This window comes from Podospora bellae-mahoneyi, assembly GCF_035222275.1.
Source record: "Podospora bellae-mahoneyi strain CBS 112042 chromosome 1 map unlocalized CBS112042p_1, whole genome shotgun sequence".
NCBI lineage: Eukaryota > Fungi > Ascomycota > Sordariomycetes > Sordariales > Podosporaceae > Podospora > Podospora bellae-mahoneyi.
In genome coordinates this window covers 6582868-6601867 of record NW_026946359.1, presented here as the reverse complement: position 1 = coordinate 6601867, position 19000 = coordinate 6582868, and the positions used below count along the sequence as shown (strand labels likewise).

General features: G+C 54.6%; 7 protein-coding genes across 7 annotated transcripts; 3 read left to right on the top strand and 4 right to left on the bottom strand.

Moving 5' to 3' along the window:
• Window positions 1–94: 94 nt before the first annotated feature.
• Window positions 95–1595, bottom strand: QC761_119530 (uncharacterized protein). The gene is made up of 3 exons (XM_062875237.1): window positions 1097–1595; window positions 862–1043; window positions 95–804 (listed from the first exon to the last, which is right to left on the bottom strand). The coding sequence occupies exons 1-3, from the start codon at window positions 1133–1135 to the stop codon at window positions 186–188; spliced, it is 840 nt and encodes a 279-aa protein (XP_062738479.1). The 5' UTR covers window positions 1136–1595; the 3' UTR covers window positions 95–185.
• QC761_119520 (uncharacterized protein) lies at window positions 1560–2707 on the top strand (the record flags this gene model as incomplete). Its single annotated transcript, XM_062875236.1, has 4 exons — window positions 1560–1602; window positions 1735–2088; window positions 2149–2546; window positions 2605–2707. Exons 2-4 carry the CDS (start codon window positions 1858–1860, stop codon window positions 2705–2707), a joined length of 732 nt encoding a protein of 243 aa, XP_062738478.1. The 5' UTR covers window positions 1560–1602; window positions 1735–1857.
• Window positions 2708–3611: 904 nt separating this feature from the next.
• QC761_119500 (uncharacterized protein) lies at window positions 3612–5276 on the top strand (the record flags this gene model as incomplete). The annotated part of the gene is made up of 1 exon (XM_062875235.1): window positions 3612–5276. One exon carries the CDS (start codon window positions 3612–3614, stop codon window positions 5274–5276), a length of 1665 nt encoding a protein of 554 aa, XP_062738477.1.
• Window positions 5277–5607: 331 nt separating this feature from the next.
• On the bottom strand, window positions 5608–7690 carry NUP53 (Nucleoporin nup53; the record flags this gene model as incomplete). Its single annotated transcript, XM_062875234.1, is given in 3 exon segments — window positions 5608–7030; window positions 7091–7133; window positions 7138–7690. Coding segments are annotated over 3 exon segments (1845 nt in total). The 3' UTR covers window positions 5608–5781.
• Window positions 7691–7824: 134 nt separating this feature from the next.
• QC761_119480 (uncharacterized protein) lies at window positions 7825–9528 on the top strand (the record flags this gene model as incomplete). Its single annotated transcript, XM_062875233.1, has 3 exons — window positions 7825–8039; window positions 8101–8179; window positions 8234–9528. Exons 1-3 carry the CDS (start codon window positions 7896–7898, stop codon window positions 9526–9528), a joined length of 1518 nt encoding a protein of 505 aa, XP_062738475.1. The 5' UTR covers window positions 7825–7895.
• A 2871-nt stretch (window positions 9529–12399) lies between these two features.
• QC761_119470 (uncharacterized protein) lies at window positions 12400–13098 on the bottom strand (the record flags this gene model as incomplete). Its single annotated transcript, XM_062875232.1, has 2 exons — window positions 12400–12488; window positions 12633–13098. 2 exons carry the CDS (start codon window positions 13096–13098, stop codon window positions 12400–12402), a joined length of 555 nt encoding a protein of 184 aa, XP_062738474.1.
• Window positions 13099–15437: 2339 nt separating this feature from the next.
• On the bottom strand, window positions 15438–18486 carry QC761_119460 (uncharacterized protein). Its single transcript, XM_062875231.1, has 3 exons — window positions 17794–18486; window positions 17627–17731; window positions 15438–17554 (listed from the first exon to the last, which is right to left on the bottom strand). Exons 1-3 carry the CDS (start codon window positions 17945–17947, stop codon window positions 15714–15716), a joined length of 2100 nt encoding a protein of 699 aa, XP_062738473.1. The 5' UTR covers window positions 17948–18486; the 3' UTR covers window positions 15438–15713.
• Window positions 18487–19000: the final 514 nt, after the last annotated feature.

The window sequence follows — 19000 nt, the reverse complement described above, 5'->3', positions numbered from 1 at the left end:
CAAGCGAGAAAAATATTGGTAATGTTTGATGGTGTGATCTTTTGGATGGGGTTTCAGGGCCAAGGGGAAACAGACTAGAAAGGGCTTGCCAATATCAGGGGAAAATCAGCTCTGTGATAGAATTTAAACTGGTTTTGTTTTATTTACATGTTTTTACTTGCTATGTATATCGCCTTCTTATTTCCCTACTTCTCCTCAGGCAACTCCCCAAACCGGTACTGCGCCCAAGCAAAACTAGCCTCGTGCATCGTCCACGTCTGTCTTCCTCGGTCCCCCCCCGCCGCCCCAACGGCGACATACAACGGCATCAAATGATCCATCCAAGGATGCGCCTGTCTCGCGTCTGGCCTCTTCAACACCCTGACCATTTCTTCTTTCCTCTTCTCAGCATCAGGCTGCTCGACAGCCTCCTTGAGGGCATTGTCAAACGACACGGCGTACGGCATGGGTTGAGGCTGCCCGAAGGCGAGGCGCATGTCCCGCAGGTTGTGGACCGTCATGCCTGTGCAGATGATGACAATGTTTTGCTCGCGGAGGGACTGGACGGCCTCGCCGAGGAGGAAGTGGGCCTGGGGGTTTTCCGAGTTGAAGAGGGACACCTGGACGAGGGGCACAGCCAAGGGGTTGGAGGCTGGGGGGAAGGCCACGTTGAAGCCGGAGAAGACGCCGTGGTCGAGGCCGCGGGAGAGGCCTCTGGCGCGGATGTTGGATTTGGCGAGGAGGGAGATGATGTGGGAGGCTAAGGAGGGGGAGCCGGTGGAGGGGAAGGTTGCTTTGTAGAAGTGAGGGGGGAAGCCGTAGAAGCTGGATTATGTCAGTGACATGATAAGTAAGCAGGGGGTGGTACGGAGGGTGGCATACTCGTAGATGAGGTCGGTCTTTTCGGCGTTGTTGACGTGGATTTCGTCTGGGCCGACGTTTTCGGGCTGCCAGTGGGCGGAGAAGACTACCACGGCAGAGGGCTTGACTTTTTGGGTGATTTCCTTGCCGATGGACTGGAGGATGGGGTAGACGGGGTGGGTGGTGTTGTATTGGACGTCGGGCTGCATCACTGTCAACTATTTAGGTTGAACGAGGGAGTGGCAATGAGACTTACGCCGCCATGGCTAAAGAAATACACTGGTGCTTTGGGCATTTTGGGCGGTTGTGAGACTGTTGTCGTTGACGAGACCGATGGGGCGGTGGAGAGGGTCGATAGAGGCGCGGTGGTTGGAGTATTAAAATAAGAAACGGGCAAAAAGTCTTGAGCTTCGTCAGGATTTGTGGCAAAGATAAAAGTGACAACGCCGGGGAAGACGCACTCATAAGAAGAGCTACGATGATCACAATAGATGGCAAGATGAAAAAAGCCGGGCGGCGAAGGACCCAAGTGTCGAACATGGCGAGCTTCTTTCTTATCAGATCTTGCAGATATATATAGGCTGCCTAAATAAGTAGGGGGTGAGGTTTTACTGAGTGTGTACAGATTTTAGCCTCAGGAATCTAGTTTACACCTTCGGCACCTCGCTCTCCCATCGCGCTTTCAAAGGCTTTGGTAAGAATCCATCGAAATTTCGTAAGCAACAGTTCCCTTTTCGAGCGGCATCCTGGAGAGACGACGTTGTGAGTGGAGAAGGAATCACGCCACGCAAGTCGGGAGTGTTGTCTGGGATTTGATCTGACAAGCGGGCAAAACAAAAGGCTTGTCAGGCGTGGCACGGGCCACTTGACTGAATGCGCTAACAGTATTTGCAGCGAGTAGTCATAGAGAAGAGTTATGGAGGACAGCCCCCCCCCACCTTGTTCCAACACGGGATGCCCCAACGAACAAAAATCCGGGGTCCGCTTTTTCGACAACACCAGTAACAAACAACAAAGATGACATCCCTCATTAGACAACCGCCCCTCCTCTTCCCTGCAACAGCCAGGCACACGGCCACGGTCATTTTCATCCATGGCCTGGGTGACACCGGTCATGGTTGGGCCTCGGCGGTCGAGAACTGGCGTCGCCGGCAGCGTCTCGATGAAGTCAAGTTCATCCTGCCTCATGCTCCTCAAATTCCAATCACCTGCAACTGGGGAATGAAGATGCCAGGATGGTATGATATTGTATGTAGTTCTCTTTCACTCCCTCTCTAGTTTCATTTCAGCCACTGAACGAATAAACAGCACACGATAGACGGCAACGCCGAATCCCTCCGAAAAAACGAAGACGAGGCGGGCATTTTGATCTCTCAGGCCTACATTCACGGCCTGATCCAGAGAGAGATCGATGCCGGCATTCCAGCGGAACGGATCGTTGTCGGTGGCTTCTCCCAGGGCGGCGCTATGAGTATCTTTGCAGGCTTGACCTCCAAGGTGAAGCTGGCTGGCATTGTTGCTTTGTCTTCATACCTGGTCTTGAGCCTCAAGTTTGCCGAGTTGGTACCAAAGCCTCAGGTGAACCAAGACACTCCCATCTTCATGGCTCATGGCGATTCGGACCAGGTGGTGAACACACAGTTGGGCAAGAAGTCGTATGAGTTGTTGAAGGAGATGGGGTATCAGCCCACGATGAAGATTTACCCGTGAGCCTCACATCGCCTTTGTCCTATAAGAGTCGAGAAAAGCTAACTGTCTTATTAGTGGTATGGGTCACTCGGCGTGCTTGGAGGAACTGGACGATGTCGAGGCCTTTTTGAGGCAAAGACTCCCTGCCTTGGGCAAGGAGGAGAAGCCTGAGTTGTAGTTATGAAATGTTGAGTGTATCCGGCACGGCACAAAGAGGTATTCTCGACTGGCAAACAGAATTGCTTACAAGGCATATCAGCTTTATGAGGGACACACTCTAAGGCCCATCAGTTATGTTGAAGGGGGACTGACGTTTGCATGTAAGTAGTGGAATCCATATTTGACTGGCCGATATTAAGAAAAAAAAAAACCTGCTTCAAAAGCTTTGTTGACCATCTGGTGAAGTTGGAGTCGTCAGCCTCATCACCAGACCTGCTCAAAACAGCAGGCACATGCCCACATGTTTGATGTGGTGTCGATCTGAAGAGTGATCCTGCAGCGGACACAACGTCTGTGCAACCCCTCGGCCGCTATCTTATCAGACCCTTGACCGCTACGAGACCCGCTGTTGGCCCGCCGCGCATCACCAGCAAATCCACCCCTGTAAGCCGCTCTGGTCCAGTACTCGACTCGAGGCAGCGCCGCTTGTTGCCTTGAATCGTTTGACATCTCTGACGACGACATCGCTGGCGCTGTTTTCTCCGACGTTTGTCATTTCCTTTGGGCTTTCTGCTGTCGCATATCTGTGTTTCTGGTCTTTTCTTCTGAGAAATCTGTCCATCATTACACCTTTCTGTATTGTATCAAAGAAACCAACCTTTTCAACTTCAAGAAACACACCGCCCCACCTACGTTACTTCTTCCCCTCCTCACTGGGAAGATCCCCATCCGCCAAGATCGACGAGAACCCGCCCGGGCGTCATCCCGAATAGGTGCCCGAGTAAATAAACACCTGATTCGACCCCTCACCTCCACCGCAGCCACAAAGCTCTTGCGTGGTGACTGTCATAAAGACGGAACAAGACCAAAGCGCAAAATTTGGAAAACGGCGAATGATACGGGGATAGGAGACCAACTTCAACATGCAATCTTCCTCCCATCCCCCGGGGATGCCACAACGGCCACCCTCCCCCTCCCCAAGCCAACTTCCTCCCATCCCAGGCTCGCCAACCTACTCCTACGCCTCCACCGCCCAACCCTCCCTCTCCCAGTTCAACCTCCCCCTACCACCCCCTCCCCGACCAGCCCACGCAGTCCTCACCAAAGCCGACCTCGAAAGCTCCCAAACTGCCTACGCCGATTTGCTCACAACCGCCAAAGCCTACCGCCTCGCCCTCGCTTCCCTCTCCACGGCCGCCAGCGCCTTCGGCTCCGCCCTCGAAGCATGCGCCCGCCTCAAAGAAGCCCGCGCCGAACCGCTCGGTCCGATCAACCCAGGGTTGTTATCAAACGGCAACACAGTCGGTGGCTCGCTCTCCAGCTCTTTCCACGCCGGTGGCGGCCCCCAAGGCAGTAACAACGCCAACCCCCCACCGCTCAACCTCAACAGCAACGTCATGAGCAAAAACGCCTGCACGGCTGACGCCCTCTTGACGGTGGCTGGTCTGCAGCACCTGGTCGCAAACCACAAGCACATCCTCTCCGAGACGGTCTACCGCTCTTTTGAAGTGCCCCTGCTTCACGAGCTGGATAAATGGCGGGGCGCGGTCGAGGACGAGGAGGAGAGCTATGCGTCTGCCGTGGCGGTTCAAAGCAAGGAAATCAACCGCCTTGAGAAGGAGGGACTAAAACTCCACAGGCAGAAGAGGAGGGATGTGAACATGTTTCGGAACCACCTTGTCGAGCTGACCACCAAGCTAGACGGGCTGACGTCCTTACACGGGGAACACGCGAGGACGCTGCTGAGGGAAAGTCAGGAGACGAGTGCGAGGATTGTGGAGGCGAGTTGCTCTCTTGTGCGGGCAGAGGTGGACATCTTTGAGAGCTTGGCACGCAAAGGGTGGACGGGGGGTGGTCTGGAGGAGGTTTTGGAGAGGGGGGTGGATTTGTTTGCTAACGAGGGGGAGGGGGGGATGATGGGGGAGCACGTCATGGGGGGATCACCGGGGAAGGAGTTTGGGGGCGGAGGGGTGGGAGGTGGGGGGGAGAGTAAACTGTTCAGTATACTACCTCCCAAGTCAATACTGGCGAATGATAGCTCGGGAGAAGGGGGGACGGTGAGGGGGGTGAGGGGGGACAGCTTGCTGATTTCTGCTGGAGGGGGTCTGGAAGGGCAGCAGGGGGATAGGTATCAGAGCTTGGCGGGTTTGGTGGGGTTGGATTCGTTGGGGGGCATGGACAAGGACGAGGAAGGAGGGAGTGTTTTTGCCGAGACGCAGCAAGGAGGGCAGCAGTTTAATCGGAGCAGGGGGGTGAGACCTTTTAGTCCGCAGCCGCAGCATGTGAGGATGAATCCGGACAGGTTATTAGGGACGAGTGTGGAGGTGGATCATGAGGGGGGGCTGGTGGGGATGGAGAAGAAGGATGACGACGAGGACAAGACGGAAACCGACGATGAAGAGGCGCATCCGTGGAGGAACGAGGGGTTGAGGAAGAGGAGGAGCTCGTCGAGTTTGGCGAGCGAGACGGGGAACTTGTTGTTGAGGGACAGGAGTTTGGTGAGTACGAGTTTGGGCGAACCCCAGGAGAGGGTTGGGGGCGGGGAGAGTAGTTGGAGTGTGGCCGACACAGAAAGGAATTCGCCTTGAGGTGTCAGTGTTGTGATCAAGGTGTGTGAATGCTGTGTGGATAAGCGAGAGAAAGAGAAAGAGAGATTGGATTGGCATGGTATACCCCTTTTAGAACATGACGATATGTGTAGACTTTTTTTTTTCTTTTTTTCTTTTTTTTTTTTTTTTTCCATGGCGATTATTTGATGTTGTTGATACGAATAGGGGGTTTGTTTACAAGTATCTATGAGGCTGTTTTTTTTTTTTTTGACTGCATACAATAGCATAGCGAATACACTGTTACCAGACTGGTTTTTTGACACATAATCTCTCCATTTCATTTTTGTACAATTGTCCCGTTCCCACGCTAGGTGTAAACAGTTAAAACTACGAATAATCACTGGCCGCAACAACAAATCCTAAACGCCTGCCTATTTATGCAACTCCGCCGCAAAAAGTATCAACAGGGGCTCAGTCTATCAACTCATTAATCCATGCCAAAAAAAATCTCTGTCTCCTTCTTTGTCTCCTTTGTTCTCCCTCCTTAGTCATCTTGGTCTGCCGCCTTCCGGATATCACCCCCAAACAACCCAAACAAGAAATCCAACCACCACAAAAACTTCCAGTACAGACTCGCAGCCACCCAGTCAAACTCGCCAAGCTCGGTTCGTGGGACCTGAGTCCCGATCATGGCGCCGTTGAACCAGCTGATGAAGGGAACGTAGTGTGCTACCCGCTGGGCGACCGACGGGGCGGGCAGGAGAGCTTGTTCCATGGGAAGGAGCTTAACCTTCCTCACTTCGGGGATCAGCCGGCAGAAATCATCCGCATCTTTATCCTGTTGCCGGGGTTGCTCGGCGACGATATTGTCAAAGGCAAATGGGTTGGGCGGTGTGACGGTTCGAGAGAGAGGCTGTGTCTCAAAGTCGGTAGAGGCGGCTGTGCCGGTGTCTGCTGTGTGACTAGAGGTGTGGGAGAACCCAGAGTCGAAGCTGTCGGGGTTGAGCCAGGCTGGGTTGAAGCCTGCGGCGGCCGCGGTGCCAGCTCGGGGTTGTTGTTGTGACTGGCGTCTGCCGGAGTTGGTGCGCTGGATGCCGAAGCCGGCGGCTATGGATGGGTCGGGAACGGCTTCGTCGCGCGGAGGTGGGAGGCCGGTGTATGGCTCGGCAAAGACCTGATGACCTAGGATGATTTGGGGAGAGGCATAGATGGCTGCTTCGGCGGCCTCGGCGGACTCGAAGGTGACCTTCACCCAATGCAACCCACTGTCGGCTTTATTAACCTTGGCGCGTTCTTCCGGGGTGAGGGCCTTCCGGCGGGCGAATGCTGGGTCCCGGAGTTCGGACTTGTATCGCCTGCTCTCCACTGGGGGGTCACGCGAGTAGTCCTCGCATATTCTCCCTGCGAGCTGCTCGTAGTGGTTGATGGCGGCATATTGCTGTTGGGCGGAGCGGTACCCTCGCAGTATGACCTCGGTTGGCTCTTTGGCCTTGATGAATTTGGCTTCTGGGGGTACCTTCTCGTCGTTTTGGGAGAGATTCTGCTGAGAAGTCGATGGGTGAAGACTTGGACGCCGTTGGTTCTGCGCAGCTCTGTCGCTTTGTGATGGCGCGGGGGCCTGGTGGATGGGGGCTTGGTTCGCGATCCAGTTGCTAAAGATCTTATCGGCAGCGGCTATGGTTGGATCTTCTTTTCTCGCAGGCGTCGCGGTTTTCGACCTCGCCCGTCGCGTCGACTTTCCAAACGACCCTGTCTCGTTGACTGCCTTCCTCGCTCTCAGCGAGCCATCCTGCCTGTTTTCCTCCATGTCAGTCGCGGCGGAGGGGGGTGGCAGATGGTTGTGAAATACGGACTGGGGAAAGACCATGGCATATGGTCTCTTGATACCGTCGTCTCCTACGTACAGCTCGTCGTCTGGCACGTTGTGTAGGATTAACGGGGCCATGGTTTTCAGGCGAACGCAGGGAGAGCAGGACAGCTGAGTAAGTTTTGCAGGGAGGGCGGGAGCCAATGGAATCAAAGGAAGAGAGCTGCTGTGAGAATCGAATATGCTGTGACCACAAAGCGAAATGGCCGGTTGAGCCTTTGTAGCCTGTTCTCCGAAGCTGCGAGTAAATGCGACGCGATTTTTTCAGTGGCTTGCAGGACCCCAATTCTTGATCTGGCCCCCAAAAGCCACCAAAGTTGTCTACCCAGCAACTACAGGATGGAGCCCCAGGGGAGCTTGGGCCACTGTTTGTGGTGTACACGGGCCATATCCGGTTAGAAGAATAGCAAAGAGCAGACCCGCTTGGAACAATAGCATTTGCAGGCCCCACGTCAACTTTTCCGGCCAAGTAAATATTTGCTGGAATATTGCTGTAGCCAACATTCCCAAGCAACAATAACATGGGATATGGGACTAGCGCCCCGACAACGACAGCAACCCCACGCACAGTCCACCAAAATGTCATCCGATCACTCCAACGACGAGGCGCCTGTAGGCCCCCAGCTGCGTTTCCCAGGCTGCCCACTGGGGGTGCTAGCAGCGCCTGGGAGCCTGCTGAAAACGTCCCGGCCCGCCGCCACCCTCAGCGACCTGCGCGGCTGCAAACCATCTTTGAAGAGGAAGACCACGAGGAACAGTCACCAGAACAGTTCCTCCCCGAGCTCCAAGAAATGGAGGAGCAACGACGACAGAGAGAGGGCCGGGCCCCAGAGCCCAAAGAAACCAAGGGGCAGGCGAGCGTGGCGCAGGAACCCAAGTACCTGCTCTACATTCGCTTGCCCATCAAGCGCGGCGACTTCGTCGATCCGCCGCTGGTACGTTGCACGCGCTCGCACTGTGCCCGCCTTGTGAACTCACTCACTGACGCCGGCATAGATGGACTGGAACGAAGAGAAGTCGAACGCGCTTTGGAGTATCATCTCCGATAACTCACGCTCGGGTGGAAATATCAACTGTAAGCCGGTTCATTCTTGTGTCTTTTGGTCTGAAGCATGTTACTAACATCAAGTCAGGGAACGAGCTGTAAGAGCCGCATGTTGCCTTGTCGATGAAGGACCTCAGTGTGTACTAACACTGTGTGCTTATAGAGCCTCACAATTCGAGGTGACCGTCGATTTCCTTATTCAGATGGCAAATTACCTCACAGATCGCCATGCAAGCCAAATCCGCGCTCAGATGCTCAAGGCAGCCACAGGTAGGGGTTCTGCTGCTCCTTCACCCATCCCCGGCGCCGAGCCTTCTTCCCACACCACCCATTATCCTCAGATATCGGAGCCCCCGAGACGCACTGGTTCGGCCAGTGGCAGAGCTCCTTCTTCTCTTTCTATGCGCAATGATCGCAAAGATACTCCGTCTGCCCCTCTCCCAAGACAGGACACAGAGTATGCCACCACCGTCGGAGCCGGCCCTTCTGCAGCCAAGCCCACCACCATCCCTCTCCGCCCTGCCGTCTCGCGCAACTCATCCGCCGGCACTACTATCCCAACCCAGACCCAGCTCGGCATCAGACCAGCCCCTTCTGTCACCTCCACCCGATCTACAGGTCGTTACATGTCTTCTTTCTCGTATCAACAGCGCGAAGGAACAGATCAAGATGACACCTCCACCTTCGGCGCCGCCCAGCCTTCTGTCTCCGCCAGCCCAGCTGCCTCAGAAAGCGAAGAGGAATCGGACTCTGACAACTCCCCCGTCCAGAGCCGTATCATTCGACGTCCGCCCCGATTCTCCGTTTACGGCGACCACCGCGCTGGATTTGACGGCCTTGCCGAAGAAGACGAGGATGAACCCGAGCCTGCGTTCTTACCGCCCCCACATCAACAACAGATGGATTTGGGCGCTACACTGAGAGGTGCCCCTGTTGGTGTCACCGGCGGTGGCGAGTTCAGCCAAACATCCGATTCATCAGCTAGTTCAGCGGCTATCGTTCACCGTCCTGGAACTGCCCTGGCAGCCGGTGGGGGTAGATACCCTGTTGCCGGTCAAGATCACATTCATGGGACACTATCCCCGAGAAGCAGAACGGCCGAGCTGAGGGAGAAAGGAAAGGGGGGTTCCCGTGAGGGCAGCGACGGCACGGGCACTCCCAGCATGGGGAGCAGTTTTAGTGATCTTGATGGTGAGTTTTTACATCATCCCTACCTACCCTTTCTTTCAGCCGGTACCAATCGTGCGTGTGTGTGCAATAGACGCTTCAGTCACCCAGTCAGCCCTGGAAGAAGCCCTCGCGAGCCGAATGCAAGACGGCACCATCGGGAGCAGGATGAGCGTCATCGGGCATGCGATCAAGAGTCGGTATTTGCCTAAAAGCCCAAAGTCGCCCGAGGGGAAGCGTTGAGAGTGGGAGAGGAGGGCGGGATGGGGGGGGGGATTCATGGGAGAGTTTGTATGATCAGAAATGGTTTAACGGAGGTGGACTGGGGAAGCTGGGACGGTGGACAGGCGGTTTTTACGGGTTGAGATTTCGATTGCTCATGTAGATGTACGCATGTATAGCGCCGGCGTTTGGGGTAGGGAGCGCGAGCACGCGCGGAAGGCATTCGGGCGCGAATTGATATTTGCTTTTTGCAGCTGATCAATGATGTCTGGGTGGTGGTTGTGAGTGTTAGTCTGGTGATCCCGGGGAAGTCGTGTGCTTCTTGTCCGAGATGTCTGTGAAACTGTCTTGTGGTCTTTGGATGCTGGGAATGGATTAATGACCGCGAGCTGAGGCGGGCTATCTGTCGTACCCAAGACTGGCAATCGTGGACTGGCGGGAGGCGGCTCTGACTAGACGGCTGTGCCATTGTTGGGCTGAATGATGATTTGCAAGTGACCATGGGGCAGCAGCAAAGAAAGGGCGTCGATAACCGGAGGGTTTCAGTCAGACATTGTGACATGTTCGCATATCTACCATGTAGTTTGGGCACCAAGTCACCCATCCGCAACAGCAACATTGTCGCCGGGTTCAAACTGCAGATAAGACGAAAGTGTAGCATCTCCCCGGAAGGAGACGTTTCGGCGGAAAAAGAGTCTAGATTCCGAGGAAATGCAGCTCGGGACAGATCCAGGTTACCCCCGCGGAGACGAGGCAGCACATCCTGCGGGATGTTCAGTAAAGTCGAGGGAATGTATGGGTTAGGTATCTTGGGAACCTTTTGCGAGATGGGTTGGGTGAGTTGGCTCGGAAAGATACAACACTTCGACATGGACTTGACAAAGTAGGTTGATGGGATGTATGTGAGAAGAAGGCACGGAATGGGGAACTGCTTCTCTGCGGATGCCCCCTTTGGGGTTATCCCAGCGGTGGTGTTGAGGGTGGGAAAGTGTGGGACGGAATTCTTTCCGGCGTGATATCTCGACTTTGTGCATTGACTGCGATGGCACGCAAAGGACAGGACACAAACCTCCCGGGGTTGAACTATGCTGTAGAGTTAGGCACGGAATTGCTCCCGCGTTGCAGAATTCACCCACGACACGCAGCTGACTGACTGCGGGCAGAAAGGCGGAGAGGGACGGCGGAATGGAGAGTCTTCTCCGGGTTGAAGTGTGTGGTACGGAAGCAAATATTCATGCTTGAGTGCGGTGGCAGGCCCCATTCTCTACAATACAACTTGGCCCGGAAACCCCTGTGGCCTCCGACAACCCATCTCAGTCACTGTCACTTCCAGATTTCTGCGCGCAAAAACATGAATTGTTGCGCAGTGCCCCACATCTTCCACTCGACAGCGGTGACTTATGCACCCAGGTGGAGGCTGCCGAGGGACAAGCTGCGATGCGGTGATGCTATTGGTCTGTGTCTTTTTCGCACTCGCGTATTCGCCCCAACCGTAGAATCCATTGGCGAGAGACACAATTCTTGCGGACCTGTCTCTCCTAAATCTGCGCGCACAATTTCAACTCTTGCGCGCAGAAAATCGAAACTTCCCAGACTCTGAATTGTTGCGCGCGCAAGAAATGCTGAAGCAGTTTTTGCGCAAGTGTCTCGGACAGAGAGCTGGGGCTGGGTGAGCACTGTGGGACGACGTGTGTGGGCGAACGTCTCACGTGGGTGCATGTGAGGAGTTCATTGGGTGAGAATGATGGGCAATCGATGGGATATGATGCTATCGTGTGCAAGTCATGGTGGTATGCTCGCTTTGTCGTCAATGTACCTTCATTTTGCCGTCAGTCTGGCACCAAAAACAACTGTCAGGATGGCCTCACTCACAGTGCTAGCATGTCGATCGACCAGTCGCTGACTGATTGGTCAGTACAACGTGATGGTGCACAGGATCTCAACTACAAAACTCAACAACAAGTTGCATACCCTTTACAACCAGAGAGGCACCATGACAGCTTTGCTAGATGCTCTTCTGCAATAGATCCTCACCGGTGTGGTTCTGTTTGAGGACTGCCTCCGCCATTTTGCTTCTTCATGCTGCATTCCCGTTGACCGGTGCGGGGGCTTTGCCTTGGCGAGTGTTTCCAGAGGCTGCATTGGGGATATCCGGGCACGTTGGGTTGTTTCGGCAGTCACCTTTCCATGGCTTCGGCTTACTTGATTGAGGTATCCCTGCTCTTGTCCCGAGGACGAGATACTGCAGCGATACCAGGCAGCAAGAGGTGGCCGTGAACTCGGGTTAGTGACCCCCCGGATTGTGGGTTGGGGGAGTTGTCAGCAGCCGAGACGCTAAGCTGGGATCACTCGGAGCGGCCCGCGAAGGATCGCTTGGCTTGTCGCGAGCATTGATTGCACTTTTGGGGCATTCAGCGATGCCCACACACTCCATGTCCTGCTCTGTTCATTTTTCTTGATGATGTTTATCTACCTCAAGCTGCTCCTACCAAGCTCTTCCTTACTCAATGACCTGACCACTCGACGTGTTTGCGGCTCGGCATCTCGCCCAACGGCAAGGACCAACCTATCGACCTCGCTCGCCTACGTTCTTTGATCGACTCTTATCGTCGTCTGGAGGCCTCTGGACCGATGCTTCAGTTGTACGTATCCAACTCAGAAAACTTGGAGGCTTGGTGGAAATAGGCGCTAACAATTTCTGGCATGAAGCCTCTACAGTCTAGTATCTCGTGACCGCCGCAAAACAATCCCCTACAAACAGCTCACCAGAATGCCCCATGATCTAACCTTCCTGCACCCAATGCTCGCTATGGCGGGGAATGGTACCCGAAGCTTGACGGAAAAATATCCCTTTCGTTCCATCATCTCTCCAACAACAGCCACTGGGCAACCAACATTTGCCCCTTCGAATATCGTCGGCCCATATCCAGCTTATTCAGGAGCGGGAATTCTGCAAGACCCCATTACGTCAAGGTCTTCTCAAAAGGAGCGAGATGCTCCAGACTTAGGGTCAGTGCGGAGGGTGTGAAGAAGAGGAACCTACAGCACCGAGTAAGTGATTGCTCGAAGCCTTGGTTTAGCAGCTTTTGCTTACCTTCTTGTTGCTTAGTTTGTCCCTTCGGATCTGGGTTCTTCCAATGGATATAGTGTCGAAGAGGCAGTTTTGGTTCTTGGTTCGATTCCATGGCGGCCGGCGTTTTACCCTTGCTCGAGCTGGGCTCGCCAATCTCGTCTCTATTCTTGATCGATATCGTATCGCAAGAGCTCCCGGATGCTCTCTTGGTGTGTACCAGTTCTATGGCATCGCCCAGCGCGGGGCCCGCAGCCCGCTCCTTCGCCTTGTTTTCTATATCGAGATCCCGACGAGCTTGCAAGATTCGACAGTAGAAGACACCAACTAGAGCCAACAAGACCAGGGTGACTGTGATAACGATGACGGCGATCTCGGCGGCGGTGATGTTAACGATATTGCCGGTGCCTCCGAGCTTGTCCTGGATGGCATTCGAAGACTGGTTGAAGTCTGCATGGTCACCCCCAGGTGATCCAATATAATCTGGCATTTTTGGTCCCTGAGCGCTTCGTCAGTTGCAAGGACTCGTCGACGGGACCGCTGAGTGGTCTAAACTGTCCCCAACGTACCGGAATTGCGTATGGGTGGATGGCGAAAGGTTGCCACGCGTCGACACCGAGTGTTGGAGTCGTCCAAGGAGTCAAAATCTTTGTCCTGTCAGTTATGTTGTGGAGGAGGCAATCTTTGGACGGGCCCCCTGATAAAGTATTGACTCGAGCCGATGAAGGAAGCCTACTCACTCTCCGCATCGCCGGATGACTACCGGTCCCGACGTGTCCCAGGGAAATCCGGGGAGACGCCAAGTTATGGAACTTGCCGACAATCGCAAACCGAGAGCAACTCCATGGCTACCTGCAAGAGCGGAGCGGTCAAGGTTTTCAAGTCACCAAGAGCACAGTGAACTGATTGGGAACTGGAGACAATGACGGGACGGCGCCAGTGCCTCGTACAAGCGGGTAGCTGCCACAACACAGTGAATCAGCCAAACTCAGCCGCTCGGTTCAGAGCGGTTAATGCTCTCGGCCAAGAGTTTGTGTGTCGGATCAAGGGTCCAAGTGCTAGGTTTGGTGAGCGCTTGGGAAGTGAATGCTGCTCCAGCTCTTCTTCGTCCCATCCTGTCAGCATTGGTGACAGTGCCACCGGATTTGAGCAACCTATGCATGCGATCTCGAGTTTCTCGCTCATCCTCCAACCAAAGCCATTACCGTGCCCTAACCGGGTCTTCTTCCCTCGACAAGAAGGCCAGGTGGACCAGGCGGCCGAACCTACGGATACCCGCGCAGCCGACGATAGACCACTGTATCTAGCATCTCTGTTTCTCCTGCAGCAATCCAGATCAGCATATATTAAACGCTACCACGGACCAACCTTGTGTATCATGCCCGTGGGTCACCGACTTGGGGACGGATCAACTGCAAGCGCCTCCCGACATCCTCAGCAGGAGGTAACTGGAGCACAAGAAGATATTTCAGGGGACCCTGCTCGTCGATCCTTCGAGCAAGGCACCGAGGAATATTACACTGCTTCATGCAGGCAACGCTGCTGCGAGACCAGATCTCCGCTGTCAGATGGTCAGATGACCTTAACGACTGGACAGAAGGTTTCTATGTCGCGAATAGTCACGTTGAAGTGAACAGCATCGAACAACCTCATGGGCAATCGCAACAACCACAGCATCACCACAGAGCCTGTTTCAACAACCGAAAGTGCCAATTTCACCGCCCGCCTCCCCAATTCCCGGTCCCGGATCGATCGAGGCGTTTTCATTCTCCTATAAATAAGTCTCATTGGCCACGGAGAATATTCCCATCGTGGTGACTGAGACTTCAGCACGTAACTCACTTCGCATGTCAGCACCCTATTTTGACACCTCATTTATCTTTTTCTCGTGCGTGGGTCGAGCATCTCCTCAAACAGGGTGGCCTTAAGGACTTAAGCGCACTGATCAACGGTTGCACTTGTGCCACTGTCGACCGTCGAGATGGTGGTACACATTCCACACATCGTGATTGTGATTGTGCGAAGAGAATCTGCTTTGTGTTTGGCAATCACGTTGATTTGTGGAACTTCATCGCCAGTCAGCTGTTGCCTTTTTCACAGTAGATCTCTCCTCAGGCTATGCTTCAAAAAGCACCCGGCTCATGTCTAAAGAAGCGGTGACCAGAGCTTTCCGTCTTTCCAAGTCACATCTCAGTCTTTTGACTTGCGGTCCCGAAACGTGATTAGACATTCCGAAACGGATGCTTTACTGACACATAAACTTATATTTTCTCTAGGCCAAACTCCGAAGTTTCAAACACTCCCATACTGGCATCCTGCCAGACACACGGCCATAGCAGGCTAAATGTTTGCCAGTCGTAGAAATGAGAAACAGAGCAGAATGTTTTTCTTCTCGACTTTTACATGAGTGCCTATTTCGACTCCAAAATCGCAACAGCTCGTGGCTGAGGGCAACCGTCAACAAGAAGTAATTTCTACCGCTTACCTCCGTGTTTTTCCGACAATCCGAGCGAGTCGCAGCTGTATTATGAGCTGATTGGAGTTGAGGTTCAAAAACATGAAACCAGACCCCAGACCCAAACTTGTAAAAAGCCTGGCCTGAAAACCAAAAGCTCACCCGCCCTCAAGGGGCGGGCGCCGAAAACCCAGCTACGAAAGGTTTTGCAAGGAATCCGCCATCGAGCTCTTGGTGAGCCCGGCGGTGGGCGGCGGCGTGAGCAGCCCTGATACCCTTGCCACTTGACCACAAGGGTTGTTGTGACGAGGGTAACTGAGGCTGTTGGAAGGAGTATGTTTGAACTACTATACAACACACTCGACCCCCTTTCTCGCCCACTCCTGACATATCAAGCCCCCTCACCAGCAGCGACCCTGCATGTGCAACATGACAATGTGTGGTGAGGTAAGCCAACTGACCAAGTTCAACCTAACCCTACACATACGAAACCACATCAGCATTCTCCCGTGCCAAATGATATACAATATGCCCTCCCTTCCAATGTTGTGATTGTATCCCAATTGTGCCTCTCAGAATCCCAAAATGACTGTCCCAGAAAAAGATCTCCAACCAATGCAAAGTATGTACACACACTCCAACCCAGGAGGTCAATAACACTCACTCTCCCAATACGCCGAATACGTCTGCTGAGCATCCAAACGCAAGCTACCCTCCACCGTATCGCTCCACCCAACCCCCTTCATCGACGGCCCTTTTCTCGGAAGCGTGACCTTATCCTTATTGCTGTCTGACCCGGGGTCTGATTGCCTTCTCTTCTTTGGCGGTGGCGCACTGACGGCTTCAACACGGTTATTGTTATCAACATTTTTGTCTTTAACAAGATCCCCCACCACCGTTTCCCCACTTCCATCAATATCTCCCCAATAATTTCGCCTCGACTTCGACCACTGCCTTTGATGCTGCTTCGCCAACAACGTCGTCCTCAACGGCTTCCTATTCCTCGGATGAGGCACCTTGATAATAGGCGGCTCCCCCACCGGCTTGTCCACGTGTTCCGCCCCCCTCTTCACCTCACCCACCTCCATCCCATCCTCATCCCCCCTCAGCGTTCTGTCACTATCGCTTCTATTCACCGCCCCGCCCCTCTCCTTCTCCAGCGACCCCGCCGCCACCATCGCCCCCAAAATATTCGGACACTCCTTCCTCAACTTATTCCCATCTCTCCTCCTCCCCATCCCGCCAGCAACAGTAACCACGTCCCCGACCCCCTCAATCTGCTCCTCCATCCCATTCCCTTCATCTACCAAAACAAAAACACACCCGCCAACAACCCCCAAAACAGTCAGCAACATCAGTATCCACGCCCCCGCCCTACCCCCCCGACTAACCGGCGGCCACGCACCCGCCCGCTGCAACGGATCATTCCGTCCCATATCCTGCCCCCCCGCCCCCGGATCCCCTTTACTCGTCCCCCCCTTTCGATCAGTCACCGGATCATGCCTCTGCCCAATCATATTCCCCAACACCACCTCCATGGCCGCCATCTGCTGCCCCACCCCCGTGCTCCCATCCCACTTGGGCCCCTGATTCCACTTCAGCCCGCACATTCGCCCATTCGCTCCTCCCCTACAGGTTCCCGCGGCAGCTTGGGCAGAAGACTGCAGCAGCGGCTTGATCCTGTCGTATGTCCAAGGCGCCCATTTAGTCGTGGCGGCCATCCAGCGGGAGAGGTAAGCTTTGAAAGACTGCTGGTCGAGGTCACAGAGGTCGACGGGCTCGCAGGCGACTTCGGTCATGATGTCCTTGTTGGGGCCGGTGAAGAAGACAGAGGTGCCGTTCAACAGGCCGTCGACACGGTCTCTCCAGACGGACTGGAGAGGGCCGGTGGTGTAATTGTACAATGCCGCCGCACCCAGCAAAAATGCGCCAGCATTGTAAGTCCACTGGTAGGGGGTTATTTCGGAGCAGTTGTTGATGTGGGTGCCGTCGTAGATGTAGTAGGACTCTGGATTGATGAGGTTGGTAGCCACCATCCAGTCCCAGGCTTTGTCTGCCCAGTCGGCGTAGGACTGGTTCCCTGTGTACAGGGCCAGCCGGGCAGCCAGGTTGAAAAAGCAAGCTTGGGATATGGAGTTCTTGTAGTCGTAGCCGTTGTTCCAGGTGAAGATCTGCCACCGGAGGCCGCCGCCGCAGTCCTCAGCGTCCCAGCGGGCGGCCTGGGTGTTGAAGACAGCTTGGGCGAGGGAGAGCCATTGTGGTTTGCCCGGGGGTGGGTTGTCAAAGTTGTACTCGGCGGCCGTCATGACGGCCATGCCCCAGAAGCCTTGGTCGTCGTTTCCTTCGGTGACGGTTTGGTTAGGGGGCATGTAGTCGTTATTGGGGCCGGTTTGGAAGAGGAGGCCTTCGGTGGCGAGGGCGTTCCAGCGGGTGTCGCCGGTGTAGTACCAGTAGTCAATTAGAGCGCCCATGAGGGCTCCTGCTTCCCACCCTGAGCTCCGGTTGGGTTAGTGTGTGTGAGGTCTTTCATGATGATTCTCTGGTGGGTTGGGTAGCAACCCACAGTAGTATGGCTGTGGAAGCAAACCAGGGGTGCCCCCTGGTTTGTCTCCTGAGTAGAATGACATCATGTCTTCGGTCATAGAGCTCGCGACGGATTTGAGAGAGTCTGCAGGGTGTCATAGAGTCAATGCCGGGACTGTGGTCAGGGTGTGGTGCACCGAGCCTCACCCGTTGAGCTCAAATCAAGTGTGTAAGCTGCAGTGAGCTGCGAGATCGACAGTAGACTGGCTGTCAGCCATGTCCGCGTCGTTGCCATCGGTGTCGTCCTGCTAGACCCGGGTTGTCGAGCCCATCTCGGCCCTGGTACGGTGGTGGATGCCATCGAGGGGGTCCAGTAATAGAAAAACAACAGGCCATGAAAGAAAGAGGGCACTTGTCCGGAGGCAATGTGGCATTAAAGAGAGGGAGATATGACTTCTAAACTTTGAAGCTTCGATAGATTAGCGAGTATCAAGTCATGGACTTGAAGAGGCCCGTTTCGTCCCATGATGGTAGAGCTTGGCCGTTAGCTCTGCTGCGCTTGCTCACCTGGAACTGGCTAACAAACGGGGACCGGAGGCAATGGCCTTGGACGAAGAAGAGTTCCGCGCGCTTTCCCCGATGTTGGAGTCCCTGACCCAGCCTAGCAGATTGTCTTGCAGAAGTATGAGGCAGTTGGGACCCTGACTCGACCCTGGAAACCGTTGGGGCTGGAGATGGGCCGGTCAACATGGCGTCAGTTCTGCGCTAACAAGAAGTCGGAGGCCTGGCAAACTTCAAAGTTGGAGATGGTGAAAAGATGCAGGCTGTACCTTGACCGACTCACAGCCATCTCAACGGCGCGGGAATGAGAAAGCCCGAGTTGCAGCTGCGGTGCCGGATGACAATGGCGAGAAGGGCTTCAGTCTGACCACTTGGAGGGAACCACAGCCTCATTGTACAAACCTCTTCCGTGGAATGGGTCCAGCAGAGCCGCACTGCGAGACGATATTATCCACATGCGATAAGCTTGTGTCCTTGTGCGCCCAGGACCCTGAATCCGTTCCCCAAGATGGCTTGTAGGTAAGCTGAAGACTGCTGAGAGATGTCTCCGGAGAGGGCAACTGATAAAACACATCGATAGAGACGGTCAACAGAACGGAGATCTCGGTTTGGTAAAGGAAGTTGCGTGTAACTCATCGAACAAAGATGGACGTTGGAATTGAGGTTGGCAGTGTGGTAGGGTGGGGCTGGAATGGTGTCACAACGGCCAGCCCCACTGCCAAGCGAGCCCCTCGGCCCATTTTCAACCGCTTCCCGATAAGCCAACCCTGTTTGTCTCAGCGCTTGTTCAACGTTTGCGAGAGCTAGCAAAGACAAAGAAGGCGCAACGCCAGGCGCGTCGTCTGTCAAAGGG

Excerpts from the sequence above, each read along its gene's own strand:
- QC761_119530 (XM_062875237.1), bottom strand. The coding sequence starts at position 1,135 with ATGCCCAAAGCACCAGTGTATTTCTTTAGCCATGGCGGC. Across the intron at positions 1,044-1,096 it reads ATTTCTTTAGCCATGGCGGC|CCCGACGTCCAATACAACAC; the intron begins GTAAGTCTCATT and ends ACAGTGATGCAG. Across the intron at positions 805-861 it reads AAGACCGACCTCATCTACGA|CTTCTACGGCTTCCCCCCTC; the intron begins GTATGCCACCCT and ends GACATAATCCAG.
- QC761_119460 (XM_062875231.1), bottom strand. The coding sequence starts at position 17,947 with ATGGCATCCACCACCGTACCAGGGCCGAGATGGGCTCGACAACCCGGG. Across the intron at positions 17,732-17,793 it reads ACTTGATTTGAGCTCAACGG|ACTCTCTCAAATCCGTCGCG; the intron begins GTGAGGCTCGGT and ends GACACCCTGCAG. Across the intron at positions 17,555-17,626 it reads GCTTCCACAGCCATACTACT|GGTGGGAAGCAGGAGCCCTC; the intron begins GTGGGTTGCTAC and ends ACCGGAGCTCAG.